Raw genomic sequence first — 17,490 nt, 5'->3', positions numbered from 1 at the left:
CACAGCCTAGCTACAGTCTAACCACAGCCTAACCACAGTCTAGCTACAGTCTAACCACAGCCTAACCACAGCCTAGCTACAGTCTAACCACAGCCTAGCTACAGCCTAGCTACAGTCTAACCGCAGTCTAGCTACAGTCTAACCGCAGTCTAGCTACAGTCTAACCGCAGTCTAGCTACAGCCTAGCTACAGCCTAACCACAGCCTAGCTACAGTCTAACCACAGCCTAGCTACAGTCTAACCGCAGCCTAGCTACAGTCTAACCACAGTCTAGCTACAGTCTAACCACAGCCTAACCACAGCCTAGCTACAGTCTAACCACAGCCTAGCTACAGTCTAACCACAGTCTGGCTACAGTCTAACCACAGTCTAGCTACAGTCTAACCACAGCCTAACCACAGCCTAGCTACAGTCTAACCACAGCCTAGCTACAGTCTAACCACAGGCTAGCTACAGTCTAATCACAGTCTAGCTACAGTCTAACCACAGTCTAGCTACAGTCTAACCACAGTCTAGCTACAGTCTAACCAAAGTCTAGCTACAGTCTAACCACAGCCTAGCTACAGTCTAACCACAGTCTAGCTACAGTCTAACCACAGTCTAGCTACAGTCTAATCACAGTCTAGCTACAGTCTAACCGCAGTCTAGCTACAGTCTAACCGCAGTCTAGCTACAGTCTAACCGCAGTCTAGCTACAGTCTAACCACAGTCTAGCTACAGTCTAACCACAGCCTAGCTACAGTCTAACCACAGCCTAGCTACAGTCTAACCACAGCCTAACCACAGTCTAGCTACAGTCTAACCACAGCCTAACCACAGCCTAGCTACAGTCTAACCACAGCCTAGCTACAGTCTAACCACAGCCTAGCTACAGTCTAACCGCAGTCTAGCTACAGTCTAACCGCAGTCTAGCTACAGTCTAACCAAAGCCTAACCACAGCCTAGCTACAGTCTAACCACAGCCTAGCTACAGTCTAACCGCAGCCTAGCTACAGTCTAACCACAGCCTAGCTACAGTCTAACCGCAGCCTAGCTACAGTCTAACCACAGTCTAGCTACAGTCTAACCACAGCCTAACCACAGCCTAGCTACAGTCTAACCACAGCCTAGCTACAGTCTAACCACAGCCTAGCTACAGTCTAACCGCGGTCTAGCTACAGTCTAACCACAGTCTAGCTACAGTCTAACCACAGCCTAGCTACAGTCTAACCACAGTCTGGCTACAGTCTAGCTACAGTCTTACCACAGTCTAGCTACAGTCTAACCACAGCCTAGCTACAGTCTAACCACAGCCTAGCTACAGTCTAACCACAGCCTAGCTACAGTCTAACCGCAGTCTAGCTACAGTCTAACCACAGTCTAGCTACAGTCTAACCACAGCCTAGCTACAGTCTAACCACAGTCTGGCTACAGTCTAGCTACAGTCTTACCACAGTCTAGCTACAGTCTAACCACAGTCTAGCTACAGTCTAACCACAGCCTAGCTACAGTCTAACCACAGTCTGGCTACAGTCTAGCTACAGTCTTACCACAGTCTAGCTACAGTCTAACCACAGCCTAGCTACAGTCTAACCACAGTCTAGCTACAGTCTAACCACAGCCTAGCTACAGTCTAACCACAGTCTGGCTACAGTCTAGCTACAGTCTAACCACAGTCTAGCTACAGTCTAACCAAAGTCTAGCTACAGTCTAACCACAGCCTAGCTACAGTCTAACCACAGTCTAGCTACAGTCTAACCACAGTCTAGCTACAGTCTAATCACAGTCTAGCTACAGTCTAACCACAGTCTAGCTACAGTCTAACTGCAGTCTAGCTACAGTCTAACCACAGTCTAGCTACAGTCTAACCACAGTCTAGCTACAGTCTAACCACAGCCTAGCTACAGTCTAACCACAGTCTAGCTACAGTCTAACCACAGCCTAGCTACAGTCTAACCACAGCCTAGCTACAGTCTAACCACAGCCTAACCACAGTCTAGCTACAGTCTAACCACAGCCTAACCACAGCCTAGCTACAGTCTAACCACAGCCTAGCTACAGTCTAACCCCAGCCTAGCTACAGTCTAACCGCAGTCTAGCTACAGTCTAACCGCAGTCTAGCTACAGTCTAACCAAAGCCTAACCACAGCCTAGCTACAGTCTAACCACAGCCTAGCTACAGTCTAACCGCAGCCTAGCTACAGTCTAACCACAGCCTAGCTACAGTCTAACCGCAGCCTAGCTACAGTCTAACCACAGTCTAGCTACAGTCTAACCACAGCCTAACCACAGCCTAGCTACAGTCTAACCACAGCCTAGCTACAGTCTAACCACAGCCTAGCTACAGTCTAACCGCAGTCTAGCTACAGTCTAACCACAGTCTAGCTACAGTCTAACCACAGCCTAGCTACAGTCTAACCACAGTCTGGCTACAGTCTAGCTACAGTCTTACCACAGTCTAGCTACAGTCTAACCACAGCCTAGCTACAGTCTAACCACAGCCTAGCTACAGTCTAACCACAGTCTAGCTACAGTCTAACCAAAGTCAGCCCACAGTCTAATCACAGTCTAGCCACAGTCAAACCACATTCTAGCCAGAGTCTAATTAAAGTCTGGGTGCCATCTAGCCACAGTCTGGCCACAGTTTAGCTGCAGTCTTATCTTTTTCTCTGTACTTTTTCTGTTACTCCTGACATCCTCAAACCCGTCTCTCTCTGTTTCCTGTACATGCACAGGGTTCCTGGAGAAGAACCGAGATGTGTTGAATTTGGATATCATCACATTGATCCAGAAATCCTCCAGCAAGCTGCTCAGGCAGATCTTCGAGACGGAGCTGAGTTCCTGCCAAACCAAACCCCTTAACAACAAGCACAACAACCACCACAGGATCATAATCACACACAAGAAACCCACACAGGTACATACTGATACATCACCTTTTCTGATCCCCATCACTTCTGGCTGAAGCTAAAATTCTTCTTTCTATGTCAGGTGTTACAGCAGGGGAACGAGCAGAGGAAACACATCTCCACTCTGAGCGTTCAGTTCAGACATTCTCTAGACGCTCTGATGAAGGCCCTGTCTCTGTGCCAGCCGTTTTTCATCCGCTGCTTTAAACCCAACGACAGCAAGGCCTCCATGGTAGATACTCAGCAGAAATACGCACACCCCTCAGTGCTGTGAAACCTGAAATCCAAATTTATGTCCTGAAATGTATTGTACATCATCAACATGCCAAAAAAAAAAGAGCAAAGAGAATTAAGAAATTAAAATTTATTTTCATCATGTAAGCTGATTAAAATCATATTTTGATAAATTTAAATTAATTTAAATTACAAAAAAATAAAAACAATAATAATAATAATAATAATATTATTAATATTAATAATAATAATGTATTTTATTATATTTAATAGTCTTTTTAATTCTTTTTAATTTTCATTAAAAAAAATAATTATTATACATATAAATAAAATTTATTTTTAAAAGGAAAAGTAAAGAAATATCAATAAATGTTTTCTTTAATTATTATAATTATTATAATTTTAGGTTGTAACACATTTCTTTGACAAGAATTATATCGTTTATTTAAAAAAATTTAAACGAAATGCTAAAAATCTATGATATAAGCTAAACCTTTTGGAACAAACACTTAAAAAATATATGTAAAATGATTATTATAAAAATCACTTCCTACACACTGGTGGAACATCACCCATATAATGAGACGTGTGATAAAGTAATAAACAGAATAATGAAATATAAAATAATTAAATGAGCAAACAGACAGAATAATAAACCCAGAAAGCTCCAGATGTTTGAGTTATGTATTCCTCTTCTTTCCTAAAGCGCTCGATTTACACAGTAAACACTGAGCTGTTAGCTTTATTAGCTCACAATCTCCATCTGGAGGCGCGTGATGAGCCGAGCGAAGTCCATCAGCGTGCGGTGACTTACACCGGCTCATTCTAATCATTATACTGAGGCCAGGATGTAGGTTTTTTATCTCTGGGTGTAATATTGTAATAACATAGACTTTAGTGTTTCTTATTTTCTGAGCTTATAATCAGATGATCCAGGTGAAGGTGTGAGGTGTTTTAGGATGTTGGTGCACAATGTGGATGTGAAGAACGGCTTGAGGTGAAGCGGAGAGCATCAGAATGGTGTAAGGTCTCACACTTAGCGGATGATCACCTCATACCTGAAATTAAAATGTCTCCAAAAGCTGTGGATGGAGCCGGAACTGGATGTTGCTATGGTTACAGGTGTTTATAAGCAGCGCATTCATTTAAATTCCACTGAGAAATACAAGCTACCTGCGTGTTCAATGCTCTGAACTCACACCTGAACTTCCAGCCAATCACAATCCAGCATTTACACTGATCAGGGTGTGCACTTAAATATAAACATAACACCTGTGGCACTTGTGAAAAAAACTCCAGGGGGGGTGAATATTTTTACACACTTATGCACACTTCTAGGCATAAGTCTGTAAATGTGTCTGTTCCAGGTGTTCGATCGGGATTTGTGCATGCAGCAGCTGCGTTATTCCGGTATCCTGGAAACCATTAAAGTGCGCAAACTGGGATTTCCGATCCGGCACAGGTTTAAAGAGTTCCTGGACCGATATCGAGTTTTACTGAAGACCACTGACTGTGACCCCAGCAAGGTTCCTGTACATCCCTCTCCTGCTCTTTCACTGGACCTGTGTCATGCTGCGGATTCTGATCTGGTGTGTGTGTGTGTGTGTGTGTGTGTTGAACAGGAGTCTGCGTCTGATTGCTGTAACGCCATCTGCAAGGCCGTCATTAAATGCCAGGATGACTGGAGGATGGGAAAAAACAAAATCTTTCTCAAGGTGAGCGCAGAATTTAATATTTATTTTATTTGCATGAATTAAATTAATGTATTAGTAAGTTTTTATTTTTTATTTATAAAACTTTTTGTTTGCTGATTATTTCATTGTATGTTTATGTTTCTTTGTGGATTAATGTGTTTATGTTTCTGTCAGAATCACTGACTTCTGTTAGAATCTATTTTTGGTAATGAACATGTTGAGAAGATCCTGGAGAGGTGGAGGTACACACTGGAGAGAAGGGAGATGAAAGTCAGTGGGAGTAAGACAGAGTACATGTGTGTGAATGAGAGGGGGGGCAGTGGAGGGGTGCGGTTGCAGGGAGAAGAGGTGGAGAAGGTGGAGGAGTTCAGGTACCTGGGGTCAACAGTGCAGAGTAATGGAGAGTGTGTTAGAGAAGTGAAGAAAAGAGTGCAGAGAAAAGTTTTTCCTCTTTCTCTCGGTTCTCTGCTCTGCTTCCAGATTTGTATGTTAGAGTTTCTATCCAATCGGATCTCAGCCGTAACGTCACGTGTTTTTGAGGTCAAAGGAATCTGCTGTAAGGTCTTCAGAATCTGCAGTGCAGCGCCTGTAGCCTAAAGTTCATGTTGCATGGAAGCTGTGGTTTTAACCAATTAGTTTATGACTTGTGTTGGAGTTGTGTTGTGTTGAGTTGGAGTTGTTTTGTGTTGGAGTTGAGTTGGAGTTGTGTTGGAGTTGTGTTGAGTTGTTTTAAGGTTTGAGTGGTTATTCATATTTTTGGTGTTTGGTGTTTTATCTATGCAGGATCATCATGACTCATTTTTAGAGCGGGAGAGAGAGCGGGAACTCAACAGGAAAGCGCTAATCATCCAGAGAGTGATGCTCAGCCACAAAGACAGGTAACCTCCACTCTAACATTATCTCTAACCTCCACTCCAAACTCAACTCTAACCTCAACTCCAACCTCCACTCTAACATTATCTCTAACCTCAACTCCAAACTCAACTCTAACCTCAACTCTAACCTCAACTCCAAACTCAACTCCAACCTCCACTCCAAACTCAACTCTAACCTCAACTCTAACCTCCACTCTAACCTCATCTCTAACCTCCACTCCAAACTCAACTCTAACCTCAACTCTAACCTCAACTCCAACCTCCACTCCAAACTCAACTCTAACCTCAACTCTAACCTCAACTCTAACCTCCACTCTAACATTATCTCTAACCTCCACTCCAAACTCCACTCTAACCTCCACTCTAACCTCAACTCTAACCTCAACTCCAACCTCCACTCCAAACTCCACTCTAACCTCCACTCTAACCTCCACTCCAAACTCCACTCTAACCTCCACTCTAACCTCAACTCTAACCTCAACTCCAACCTCCACTCCAAACTCCACTCTAACCTCCACTCTAACCTCCACTCCAAACTCCACTCTAACCTCCACTCTAACCTCCACTCCAAACTCAACTCTAACCTCAACTCTAACCTCAACTCCAACCTCCACTCCAAACTCAACTCTAACCTCCACTCTAACCTCCACTCTAACCTCATCTCTAACCTCCTCCAAACTCAACTCCAACCTCCACTCCAAACTCCACTCTAACCTCCACTCTAACCTCAACTCTAACCTCATCTCTAACCTCCACTCCAAACTCCACTCTAACCTCCACTCTAACCTCAACTCTAACCTCAACTCCAAACTCCACTCTAACCTCCACTCTAACCTCAACTCTAACCTCAACTCCAAACTCCACTCTAACCTCCACTCTAACCTCAACTCTAACCTCAACTCCACCTCGAAAGAGTCTGATTATGGAGATTAATGGTGTCTGAGCAGTTGTTCTTTTTTCTACCTTTTGTCATGTGTTTAATTGGTCACTGTGGTTTTCTGTTGCTCTGTAGGAGGATTTTTATAAGGAAAAGAAGTGCAGCTGTGACTCTGCAGAAGAACTGGCGCTCATACAGGGACCGGAAGGAGTTTATTAAAGTAAGTGAGCATTTTATTCATCATTAATATTCCATGTGTATGTAGTAGATCTTTATCTGTGGCTTCCTCTGTCCTCTAACAGCTGCGTCAGGGTCTGGTGCGTCTCCAGGCCGTGATACGTGCCAGACAGCGCTTCCTGGAGTACAGACGCCAACGAGCCGCTGCCGTCACGCTGCAGAGTCACACTCGCAGCTACATCGCCAGGAAAGACCTGAAACACAAACGAGATTCTGTCATCCTGCTGCAGGCGCAAACCAGAGGCCTGCTCGCCAGGAAACAACTCAAACGCTTACAAGATGATGTGAGGGCCATTAACACACACACACACACACACACACACACACACACACACACACACACACACACACACACACACACTGATGTAGGTGAGAAGGTTATGAAGCATCATGTTAAATAGGGTTTAGAGCTTTTCTCTAAATCATCAGAGCAGATCTTCATGGAACTGACTTTGTGCACAGGAACATTGTTATGCTGGAACAGTTTTGTGTCTCCACATATGGTTGGAAATGTCAGGTGTGCCAATACTTTTGTCCATACAGTGTATTATAAATACATGTCGGTTTTCAGGCCACAGCTTCTTCCAAATGTGTAAAAACGTGTGTAGATACAAAGAACACCATGTTCACACTAATCATTGTTTTATTCTATTGAATATTTTAGCGTTCCTGATTTAGTTTCATTTCTGTACCTTCGTTTTTCTTGGTGTTGTTCCAGGCATACTTGTCGATCCAGGAACGTCAGGAGCTCATGGCTCCAGAGATCCAGCCCAGGATCACTGAGACCTTTCAGCAAACTGCTACTGAAGACAAACAAGAGGAGGACATGAGTGATGAGGAAATGGTGGAAAACATGTTTGGATTTCTTCCAGACTCTACAGACAGACGGGAGGTTCCGAGGCAAAAGGGCGATCAGGTAACACCACTGCGGCGCCGTACATCCAGGAACAAGGAAGTTCTCGCTTTCAGCCTTTTACATGTATAAAATTTTTTAATCATCACCTTCCATATCCAGTCATATCAATACTTTCCACAGAACAAGGAAGAACCACAAGAACACAGCGATTATAAAACAAACACATACAAGTCATGTGTCCATGTTTTCCTTATTGTTTTACTTTTACAGGAAGAACAAACTGTGGAACTGAAGGAGGACAAAGCGTCAGAGATACAATCCTTTCAGATGGTAGTAACTCCAGCTACAAATGACGATAAAATTGAAGAAGGAGAAGAGGAAGAAAAAGAAGAGGAAGAAAAAGAAGAGGAAGAAGAAGAGGACGACGATGACGAGTTCTCGTTCGCAAAGTTCGCTGCCATGCATTTCCAGCACTCTGCTACTCACACACACATCCAGCAGAGACTGAAGCACTCGCTGCTCTACCACGAGGACGAAGGAGACACGCTGGTGAGCTTCACTTTATCGTTCCCTCGTTATACTCCTTCTTGTTAATTCTCTCCATCATCCTCTCTTCTCCTCTCCTCCTTTCTGCAGGCCTGTTTGACTGTATGGTGGATCATCCTGAGGTTTATGGGTGATATCCCTGAGCTGAGACAGGCTCGCCTGTCCATCAACCCCGAACTCATCCATCAGCACCTTGGTCAGCGCCAGGGTCGGCGGCTCAGTCACCTCGTTGGTCTGGATCAGGTGAAAATCCACCAGCTGCTTTTTGATGATGATAATGATGGTGGTCTTAAAGCTTGGATGTAATTGAATAACTTAAAGTTTGTTGTCTACAGAAAATCCTGCGTAGGAAACAAAAACAGAACAAACAAAGCAACAATAAGAGGAAACACTCTGCCATTCTGGAGGAGGTCAGACGTTCATACTCAGGACATCTTCATCATATTCTATAGCTTTATAATATGAGATGAGATGAAAACATACACCGTAAAGCAGTTTCAGTGTGCTGCTGTGTATCGACACTAGTACTTCATTACTGATTCATTTACGGTTTTGCAGTTAACCATTGAAGACATTGTTGAAGAGGACGATGTTCTGATTGGAGAAGGACCCAGTTTGGATCGTCCCATGCCCTCCTTGGAGAAACTGCACATTATTGTAGGATACGCCTTGCGCAGACCTCACGTTCGGTACAACATACGCATCTTTCAATTTATGTTGTTTTTTGCTTGTGAAGACAAACTTGCAGGTTAAATCTGTATACTTTTTCTGCATGTGTGTGTGTGTGTGTGTGTGTGTGTGTGTGTGTGTGTGTGTGTGTGTGTGTTTCAGTGATGAGATCTACTGTCAGATCTGTAAGCAGCTGTCGAAGAATAAGAACCAGAAGAGCTGTAAGCAAGGCTGGCTTCTCCTCTCCATCTGTCTCGGGATTTTCCCTCCAACTGAACTTCTGACTCGAGTAAGAAAACCGCGAGGAATCACAGGCAGTAACTCCGTTCTTTTCTAAACTATCGTTCCCTTTTCTCTTCTCTCTGCTCTCTGTTTACTGCTTCATTCTGAGCTTCGTTCCAGTTTTAATATCCAAAATGAGCTCTACTGAGGTGTGTGTTTTCATCTTTATTTGTAATGGAATTTATTATGATGCAGCCGAAAGTTTATAATATTATATATTATTAAATTGGAATCTGTAGTTTCTCATGAAATCTAAAGTGTCTAATGGAATCTATATTTTGTAATGGAATCTATAGAATACAGCAGTAGACGAAGTACACAAAGTACGTAGCTGAGATAAAGTAGATCCACTCAGTAAAATGTGACTCCAGTAAAAGTAAAAGTTTCCCTTTAAACTGTCACTTGAGTAAAAGTACAAAAGTTTTTACCTTCAAATGAACTTCAGTATCCAAACTACTATGATTTTTTATAACTCTAATGTTCCTATGATCATTTTTATCACAAGATTCTTCACTTAATCACCTCAGTTTCTGTGTAAAGACTCGAATGTGACTCTCAGCACACTGATCTATTAATAGAATGATATTAATGACTCAAACACTGATTGATTTCTATTACAATCATCATGAACACAAAACCTTCTTTAATAAAACGTGTAAACGAGGTCACGTGTGTTGTGGTGAGTTCGAGTCTGGAGTTTCTTCATCATTTGTTCCTCTCTAAATGTTCTGCTTGATGTTGAACTGATGCTGAACTGTATGTTGATGATCAGTAGATGCACCGAGCGCCGATCAGAACACGTGTAAAACAGAGCGTGCGCTCGATCCTGATTGGTGACTCGCTGCGTGTTTCACCAGTTACGTTTTTATCCTCGTAAATAAAAAGAAACAACTGATTTTACTAAATGTAGTCGAGTAAAAAGTCAAATATTTGACTTTGAAATGTAGTGAAGTTACAGTCTAATGGAAAAACTTCAGTAAAGTACAGACACGTGAAAAAACTCCTTAAATACAGAAACTAATTACATTTACTTCTGCAATAAATAATAGATTGTAATATAATTTATATTTTGTAATGGGATTTTGATATATATACTTTATTTATAGTTGTTACTGTATGTTTTTGTGTAAAATGGAATATTTGATAACAAACCCAATTGTTTTATTTTAATAAAAGACTTTTAATGATCATATTTTTAAGATACTTTACTGTTTCTGTCTTTTTTCACCATTTACTTCTTTCTAATTAAAACCATCTTCTTCTGTAAAACAGTACCTGAAACATTTTATTCATCATGGACCTGCCGAGTTTTCCTCTTCCTGTGCCGAACGTCTCCAGAGAACACTGACTAATGGCGAGAGGAAGGAAGTGCCATGCTGGATTGAGCTACAGGTATGCGTTTCCCCGTAACACTATGCTACGTGATCGCAGTGTATGATTCGGAATGAGAGCGTAATCCAGCCTGCTGTGGTTTATTTCAGGCTCTGGAGATGAAGAAGGCCTTGAAGGTGGACGTAACCCTGATGGACGGACGTGTCCTCACTCTGGGAATGGACTCATCCAGCACTTCATCAGAGCTCTGCAGCGCCGTTGCGCAGAAGATCAACCTGAAGGACACGTTTGGATTCTCGATCTACATCTCATACTTTGATAAGGTTAGTACGTGTTTCGCTTTCAGACGTCACTAGTATTCGTTCATTTGCCGATGAGACAACAAATGGGTTCCTGTGTACTTGTTTGTGCAGAACTGGTCTCTAGGTAGCACCAAGCAGCACATCCTGGACGCCATCTCTCAGTGTGAGCAGGAGGAACGGAGGCAGGGACGAGAGGAGAAAGGAGCTCCATGGCGTCTATCTTTCCGGAAAGAGCTCTTCACCCCCTGGCATGACTGCACCGCTGACCCCATTAGCACAGAGCTTATTTACACACAGATCATCCAAGACCTCAAGTCTGGAGAGTATCAGTGTGATATGGTCAGATTTCACCTGCTTTCATCAAACACACTGGGCTATGATAATAATAATAATAATAATAATAATAATAATAATAATAATAATTATAATTATAATAATATATAATAATTATTATATCATATAATTATTATAATTATAATTAAATATTATATAATTATAATAATATGATGATGATGATAAAATATGATTCTATCAACTTTTACTTTATTACAATTTCAAATAGTGTCTTTTATCTATCAGAAGCAAAGACAGTAATAATAAGACTTAAACAGCTGTATGATTAAATGTAATATGAGGATTATTAGAGGAATAAATATGAGGATTATTAGAGGAATAAATATGAGGATTATTAGATTAATGAATAATTCTGCATCTTTATCAACAGGCCAAAATAATGCTTCTCTTTTCGTCTCGTGTTTGTCAGGAGGACGATTATGTGCAGCTCGCAGCGAAGCACTATTACATCAGGTACGGCGCGGAGTGCAGCAGGGAGAAGACGAAGAGCATCGTGTGGGAGTGTCTGAGCCTCAGTCTGATCGAGAACAAATCAGAGGTCAAGCTGGTGCAGCTGGTCAGCGACGCCCACGAGCAGGTGCTTCATTACGTCTCAGAACGTTTAAGGAACACTGTAAATAAGTGATGATCCAGGTGTAGGTGTGAGATGTTACAGGATGTTAGTGTAGATGTCGATAGAGGTGAAGCAAATAACGAGATGCACAACACACACACACACACACACACACACACACACACACACACTTTTTACCAAAAGTATTGGGACACCCGACCTTTCCTGCCATATGTAGTTCTTTTCCAAACTGTTACTACAAAGATGAAGGCACACGATTCAACTGGACGTCTTTGGATGCGGTAAAATACATTTTTCTCTTTACTTGAACTTGGAAACCCAGACCTGTTCTAGCATGACAATGCGCTTGAGCACACAACCAGCTCCATGAAGATCTGCTTTACATGCGTTGGAGAGGAAGATCTTTAGTGGTCTGCTACAGAGCTCCAACGCTACTGAACAGCTTTGAGATGAATGTGAACACTGAGTGCACCCCAGGAACCTCCTCACCTTCTCACCTACATCAATCCCTGACAATCCCTTTACTAACACACTTGTGGTTGAATGAATCTCCACAAAGTCTAGTGGAACATCTTCCCAGGAGAATCAATTGGAGACTAAATGTGGAATGAGATGTTGAAAAAGCACAGAATCGTATGCTCAGGTTTTTACAAACATTTGGATAAAAATGTTTTTTGGCCACTGGAGACTCCATAAATATGAAATAAACATGTTTATGAGCTGTTGCTATAGAAACAATAATATATTAGCGTGGCCAATCAGGATGTGGAATTCAGCAGAATTGTCTTCATTACTGGATGCCATGCAGTCTACAGTGGAGCTTTAATGAAAACATCTATTGAGAAGGAGAGACGTATTGTGAGATATCAGATCTGGTATGTGAAGTGTCATGTGAGTTGATTGTGATCAGTAACATCTGCACCTTTTCTCCTGAAACAGGGCTCATATATAAACTCTGGAGCAGATCCTGAAGTTGTGAAAGCAGAAGTGGTGGAGTACGCACGTCTCCACTGGCCCATCTATTTCTCTAAATTTTACCAGGCCTTCATAGTTTCAGGTAAACGAGCTCCTCTTTGTTTTTACACCTGTACAATCATAAGGTAGAGCTCATGAGGATTTTTGTCTTCTTCATCCTGATCTAGGTCCCAATTTACCTGAAGAGAAGATGGTGGTGGCTGTTAACTGGTATGGCATCTCGTTCCAGGAAGGAAAAGAGAAAACGTACCTGAAGATCCCTTACCCTGAGGTGACAGGGGTACAGATAGTCAGGTGTGTGTGGTATGGGGTGCAGTCAGCATTCATATTCATCCCAATGGTGTTCAGTAGCTTAATAGCAGGAGATCTTCCACTCCAACCCAATGGAAAGCAGATCTTCATGGAGCTGGCTTTGTGCACAGGGTTTGCATTGTCATTCAGGAACAGGTTTGGGTCTCCTGGTTCAAGTGAAAGAAGGGTTTAGTTTCATATACAGTTGTTTGCCTCTGACTTTGTGGTAGGAGTTTGCAGAAGAACCATGTTTGGGTTGAAAAGTCGTGTGTCCAAATACTTTTGACAATATACTATATGTTGAAGTTTGAAGTGAATGTGTTGGGCTGAAGAAGCAAATATTCCTCGGTTGATCAACTTTAGTTCAAATTCCAACCAATCAGCATGTGTGGGTTCAACACACACACACACACACACACACACACACACACACACACACACACACACACACACACACACAGTAGAGCTGTAATAATGACCTTTAGTACTTCCTCCACCGTTTCTTTCTTTATGATTCTGTTTGTCTTCTTGTCCTTTGCTCTCTCGGATTATCTTCAAGACTCACACCAGTGCAGTTTAATGACACGATAACAGAATCTGAGGAAGATCTGGTGGAGGATCCTGACTGAGTATCTTTGTGTTTTCCCCGCAGCGAGAGTCGGATCGGGGAGGTGGTCTGTCTCTCCACCCTGAGGGGTGAGTACAAGCTGAGGGTACAACAGGTCCACAGCATGGTGGAGCTCCTTACTATGTTCCTCGACGGGCTGAAGGAGCGCTCCGTCTACGCCGTGGCTGTACAGGACAGCAGCAGACAAGGTGTAGTGCAAACACACACACACACACACACACACACACACACACAAAATGCAGTGGGATTAATTATCTAAACACCGTCGACACGATTGAATAATCTAGACGACTCGATGTTGCTGAGCTGTAAAAAAGGAGACCTCATCAACATCATCAAAGATGGAGAGTTCGCTCCTGAGGGATGTTGGATCAATGGGATGAACGACAGAACCGGTCAAACCGCCGCTGTTTCTACGGACAACATCATGATCCTGCCGACCCTGAGCAGACCCTCTGATGACCTTCTGGTACCTGATTTACCCGTTTTCTTTCAATCACCTCAACCATGCAGCATAAACCTGTCATATACATGTTATAACATGTCGTAAACGTGCCAAAACGTGCCAAACCTGTCATATACGTGTCATAACGTTATCTACTTATCATATACATGTCATATCGTGCCATACGTGTGCCAAAAGGGTCATAGCATTTCATAACGCCATGTCATGTCTGTCATAGGGTGTTGTATCGTCATATTCATGGCATAACATGACACACTTGTTATAGCATGCCCTATGCATGTCATAAACATGTCAAACATGCCATAAGCATGTAGTGAACATGTCATCTACTTGGGGAAAAAAAACATGTCACAAACATGTCATATAATGGCATGACCAGTATTAAACATGTCATAACATGTAATGTCATGAACATATCATACCGTGTGCATGTTTATGCCATGATTGTCATATTATATCTTATGACAAAATACACTGTATGACTGGTAAAGTCAGGTACTGATGTAGGTGTTTAATAAGGTTGGAGCTCTACAGCAGGAGATCTTCCACTCCAACCCAGATCTTCATGGAGCTGCTTTGTGCACAGGAGCAGCGTCATGCTGGAACAGGTTTGGGTCTCCTAGTTCCAGTGACACCGCATCCTGTACAACTGCGTGCATCCGGCTTGGTAGTAATGGCTGGGAAAGTCAGGTGTCCTGATACTTTTGCCCATACGGTGTAAATAGTGACATGATCTTGTACAACCTTCATAAACATGTCATTATAATGTTAATAACCTCTCATCCAAGGTTAATCATGAAATCCTACTAATGGTAGCGACTGTTATGACTTGTTTATGGCATGCTTATGTCAGTCTTATGATTTTAATGTTACCTCAATCTTTAATGGTGGATATCAGATTAATGTTTTTGTCTTTAGAATCTGTTGACTCCGAATCGGAAGTCTGTGCTGATGGTTCCACCAAAGGAGGAAGTGAACGCGGAGAGAGTGGCTCATGTTTCACTCAAAGAGTTCTCCTTTGAATATTTCAGGTATGTAATATACCTCGCGTCGATTTAATAATGTTAGACAATCGGATGATTGTAAAGACAGGAACGGCGGCTGATGTTGATGGTGTGTCGATTTGCAGAGAGACGGGAAAGGACGCAGGACGTCTGGGTAAAGCACGAGTTCGAGAGAAACTGTGGGTGAGATCCAGAGAACCTCTCAGACAGCCGCTACTGAAGAGCCTGCAGCAAGACCCTGAGCTCAGCCAACTGGCCTGTGCCTCCTTCACTGATATCCTACCTGATCTCTGAGACATTCAAATATAAATGCGAAGTCACATGATAGAATAGGGATCTGGGAATATAGGGTTTTAAAAACATTGGGCTCTGGGAATAAAGTGACCCGGAAACATAGGGTTCTGGGAATATAGGGCTCTAAAACATAGGGTTCTGGGAATATAGGGCTCTAAAACATAGGGTTCTGGGAATATAGGGCTCTAAAACATAGGGTTCTGGGAATATAGGGCTCTAAAACATAGGGTTCTGGGAATATAGGGCTCTAAAACATAGGGTTCTGGGAATATAGGGCTCTAAAACATAGGGTTCTGGGAATATAGGGCTCTAAAACATAGGGTTCTGGGAATATAGGGCTCTAGGTACATTGGGCACTAAACACATAGGGTTCTGGGAATACAGGTCCCTTGAAAAATAGCATTTGGGGGATATAGGACATAGAGGAGGGTCTATTTAGCATTGAAGGACTGTGTAGTATTTTTTTAGAAAATCTATTTAATGAAACATACCATAAAGAACAAAAAATGGATCTGGATTTATCTCTAGTCATCGCTACCTCTAAACTATCATCTTTTATTAAAATCAACTAATAATAATATGGTTTTTGTTCACCTTGGTGCATTGTGAGTGTTTTCTTTAACGTTCCTGTACCTATTATGAAGTACATGGGTGACTATCCCATCAAAAGCACAAGAAACCCTGTGGAGCTGATGGACCAGATATATGGACCTGCGCTGCAGCACCCTGAGCTCAGAGATGAGCTTTACTGCCAAATCATGAAGCAGTTGACCAACAACAACAATGGGTCAGTCATGTCTGCTAAATAGTATCGTTGTGCTAATATTACCCATAATGCAATATAAGCTACAAATCTCACATTCGAATCATTTTATCGCACGTGTGTTTAGTTCTGTTATTCTCTATTCATGGTATAAATACGTTTATCATTTACTACTGTTTATTACTGTATTTATTATTTCTTTTATATTGATTACTATTAAACATTATTCTAAACCTATTTCCTGTAATGTATGTATTGTTTTTTTGGCCTGCAGGTTGAGTGTGGAACGCGGCTGGCAGCTACTGTGGCTTTGTTGTGGACTTTTCCCTCCCAGTCAGGCTTTGTTAAAACACACCCAACGCTTCTTAGAGTCCAGACCCCGAGAGCCGCTATCAGCCGCCTGTCTGAAGAGATTTCAGGGGATGCTCAGGTACAGGACTGTAGGACAGTGACACAGAGAGTTCTGGGAATGATAGAAAAATGTAACCGAGGAATATTGGAACATAGAAACAGAAGACTATGGAAATATTGGACCCAGGAAATATAGAGTTTGGTGATTATAGGAGCATGGAATGATATGTTTCTTAGAAATGTAGTATTCTGGGATAATTTGCCACCAAATGAAGAGTTGTGAGAATGTAGGACCCTTCAATTCTGTTAATATAAGACTTTTGAGAATTTTGGGAATGTCGGACCTTGAAAATAAAGAATTTTGGGAATACACAACCCTTTAAATTTGTAATTCTTGGAATATTGGACCCTGGAAATTTCGAAATCTGAGAATATAGGACTTTAGAAATGTAGAATTCTGTAAATATTGGACCTTGAAAATAATGTTTTTAGAAATGTAGCGTTCTGAAAATCAAAACCCTGGAAATAAAGTGTTTGGGGAATTTAGGGCTCTGGAAACATGCATGAATGGTGAAATCCCACAAGATAGTCTAGAAATACCCATAATGCACTGTGGTGGTAATAGATACTGTATCACATGACTAATCCAGCTGTGTTTTTTTTTTTTATTTACAGAATGGAAGCCAGAACAATGGCTCCTCATCACGTGGAGGTGGACGCCATTCAGCAGAACAGCTCCCAGATCTTCCACAAAGTTCACTTCCCCGATAACACAGCAGAGGTTCACAACAGCACTGAGAGACTTTTCTTTTCTTTTACAATGAAATCATTTCACCTTAACTTCACTCAGTAACTCACTTCGGGTTTTTTCTTCAGATCTATGAAGTCACGTCCACGACGAGGATCCGTGATCTGTGTCGCAGTATCGCCAGTAATCTCATGCTCTCCTCTGCTGATGGATACAGTCTCTTCGTGAAAACCACAAACAAGGTTATTCC

The 17,490-nt window shown here is 42.1% G+C and overlaps 1 protein-coding gene across 2 annotated transcripts in view; it reads left to right on the top strand.

Moving 5' to 3' along the window:
- Window positions 1-17,490, top strand: part of myo7bb (myosin VIIBb) — a 43,581-nt gene that overhangs the window by 21,182 nt on the left and 4,909 nt on the right. For both annotated transcript variants that reach the window (XM_046862320.1, XM_046862319.1), the window contains 27 exons: window positions 2,715-2,896; window positions 2,971-3,120; window positions 4,490-4,648; window positions 4,745-4,837; window positions 5,600-5,694; window positions 6,704-6,788; window positions 6,871-7,089; window positions 7,524-7,721; window positions 7,932-8,210; window positions 8,298-8,450; window positions 8,543-8,617; window positions 8,766-8,896; window positions 9,039-9,165; window positions 10,431-10,550; window positions 10,640-10,813; window positions 10,904-11,131; window positions 11,556-11,723; window positions 12,660-12,777; window positions 12,863-12,989; window positions 13,639-13,802; window positions 13,902-14,083; window positions 14,999-15,111; window positions 15,210-15,358; window positions 16,012-16,165; window positions 16,416-16,571; window positions 17,168-17,273; window positions 17,369-17,482. In XM_046862320.1, the coding sequence (XP_046718276.1) occupies window positions 2,715-2,896; window positions 2,971-3,120; window positions 4,490-4,648; window positions 4,745-4,837; window positions 5,600-5,694; window positions 6,704-6,788; window positions 6,871-7,089; window positions 7,524-7,721; window positions 7,932-8,210; window positions 8,298-8,450; window positions 8,543-8,617; window positions 8,766-8,896; window positions 9,039-9,165; window positions 10,431-10,550; window positions 10,640-10,813; window positions 10,904-11,131; window positions 11,556-11,723; window positions 12,660-12,777; window positions 12,863-12,989; window positions 13,639-13,802; window positions 13,902-14,083; window positions 14,999-15,111; window positions 15,210-15,358; window positions 16,012-16,165; window positions 16,416-16,571; window positions 17,168-17,273; window positions 17,369-17,482 (4,019 nt within the window). The remainder of the gene's footprint in view (window positions 1-2,714; window positions 2,897-2,970; window positions 3,121-4,489; window positions 4,649-4,744; window positions 4,838-5,599; window positions 5,695-6,703; window positions 6,789-6,870; window positions 7,090-7,523; window positions 7,722-7,931; window positions 8,211-8,297; window positions 8,451-8,542; window positions 8,618-8,765; window positions 8,897-9,038; window positions 9,166-10,430; window positions 10,551-10,639; window positions 10,814-10,903; window positions 11,132-11,555; window positions 11,724-12,659; window positions 12,778-12,862; window positions 12,990-13,638; window positions 13,803-13,901; window positions 14,084-14,998; window positions 15,112-15,209; window positions 15,359-16,011; window positions 16,166-16,415; window positions 16,572-17,167; window positions 17,274-17,368; window positions 17,483-17,490) is intronic.

This window comes from Silurus meridionalis, chromosome 12 (genome assembly GCF_014805685.1).
Source record: "Silurus meridionalis isolate SWU-2019-XX chromosome 12, ASM1480568v1, whole genome shotgun sequence".
Taxonomy (NCBI): Eukaryota; Metazoa; Chordata; class Actinopteri; order Siluriformes; family Siluridae; genus Silurus; species Silurus meridionalis.
The sequence above is the reverse complement of the archived record's forward strand: the minus strand, read 5'-3'. Positions and strand labels throughout refer to the sequence as shown.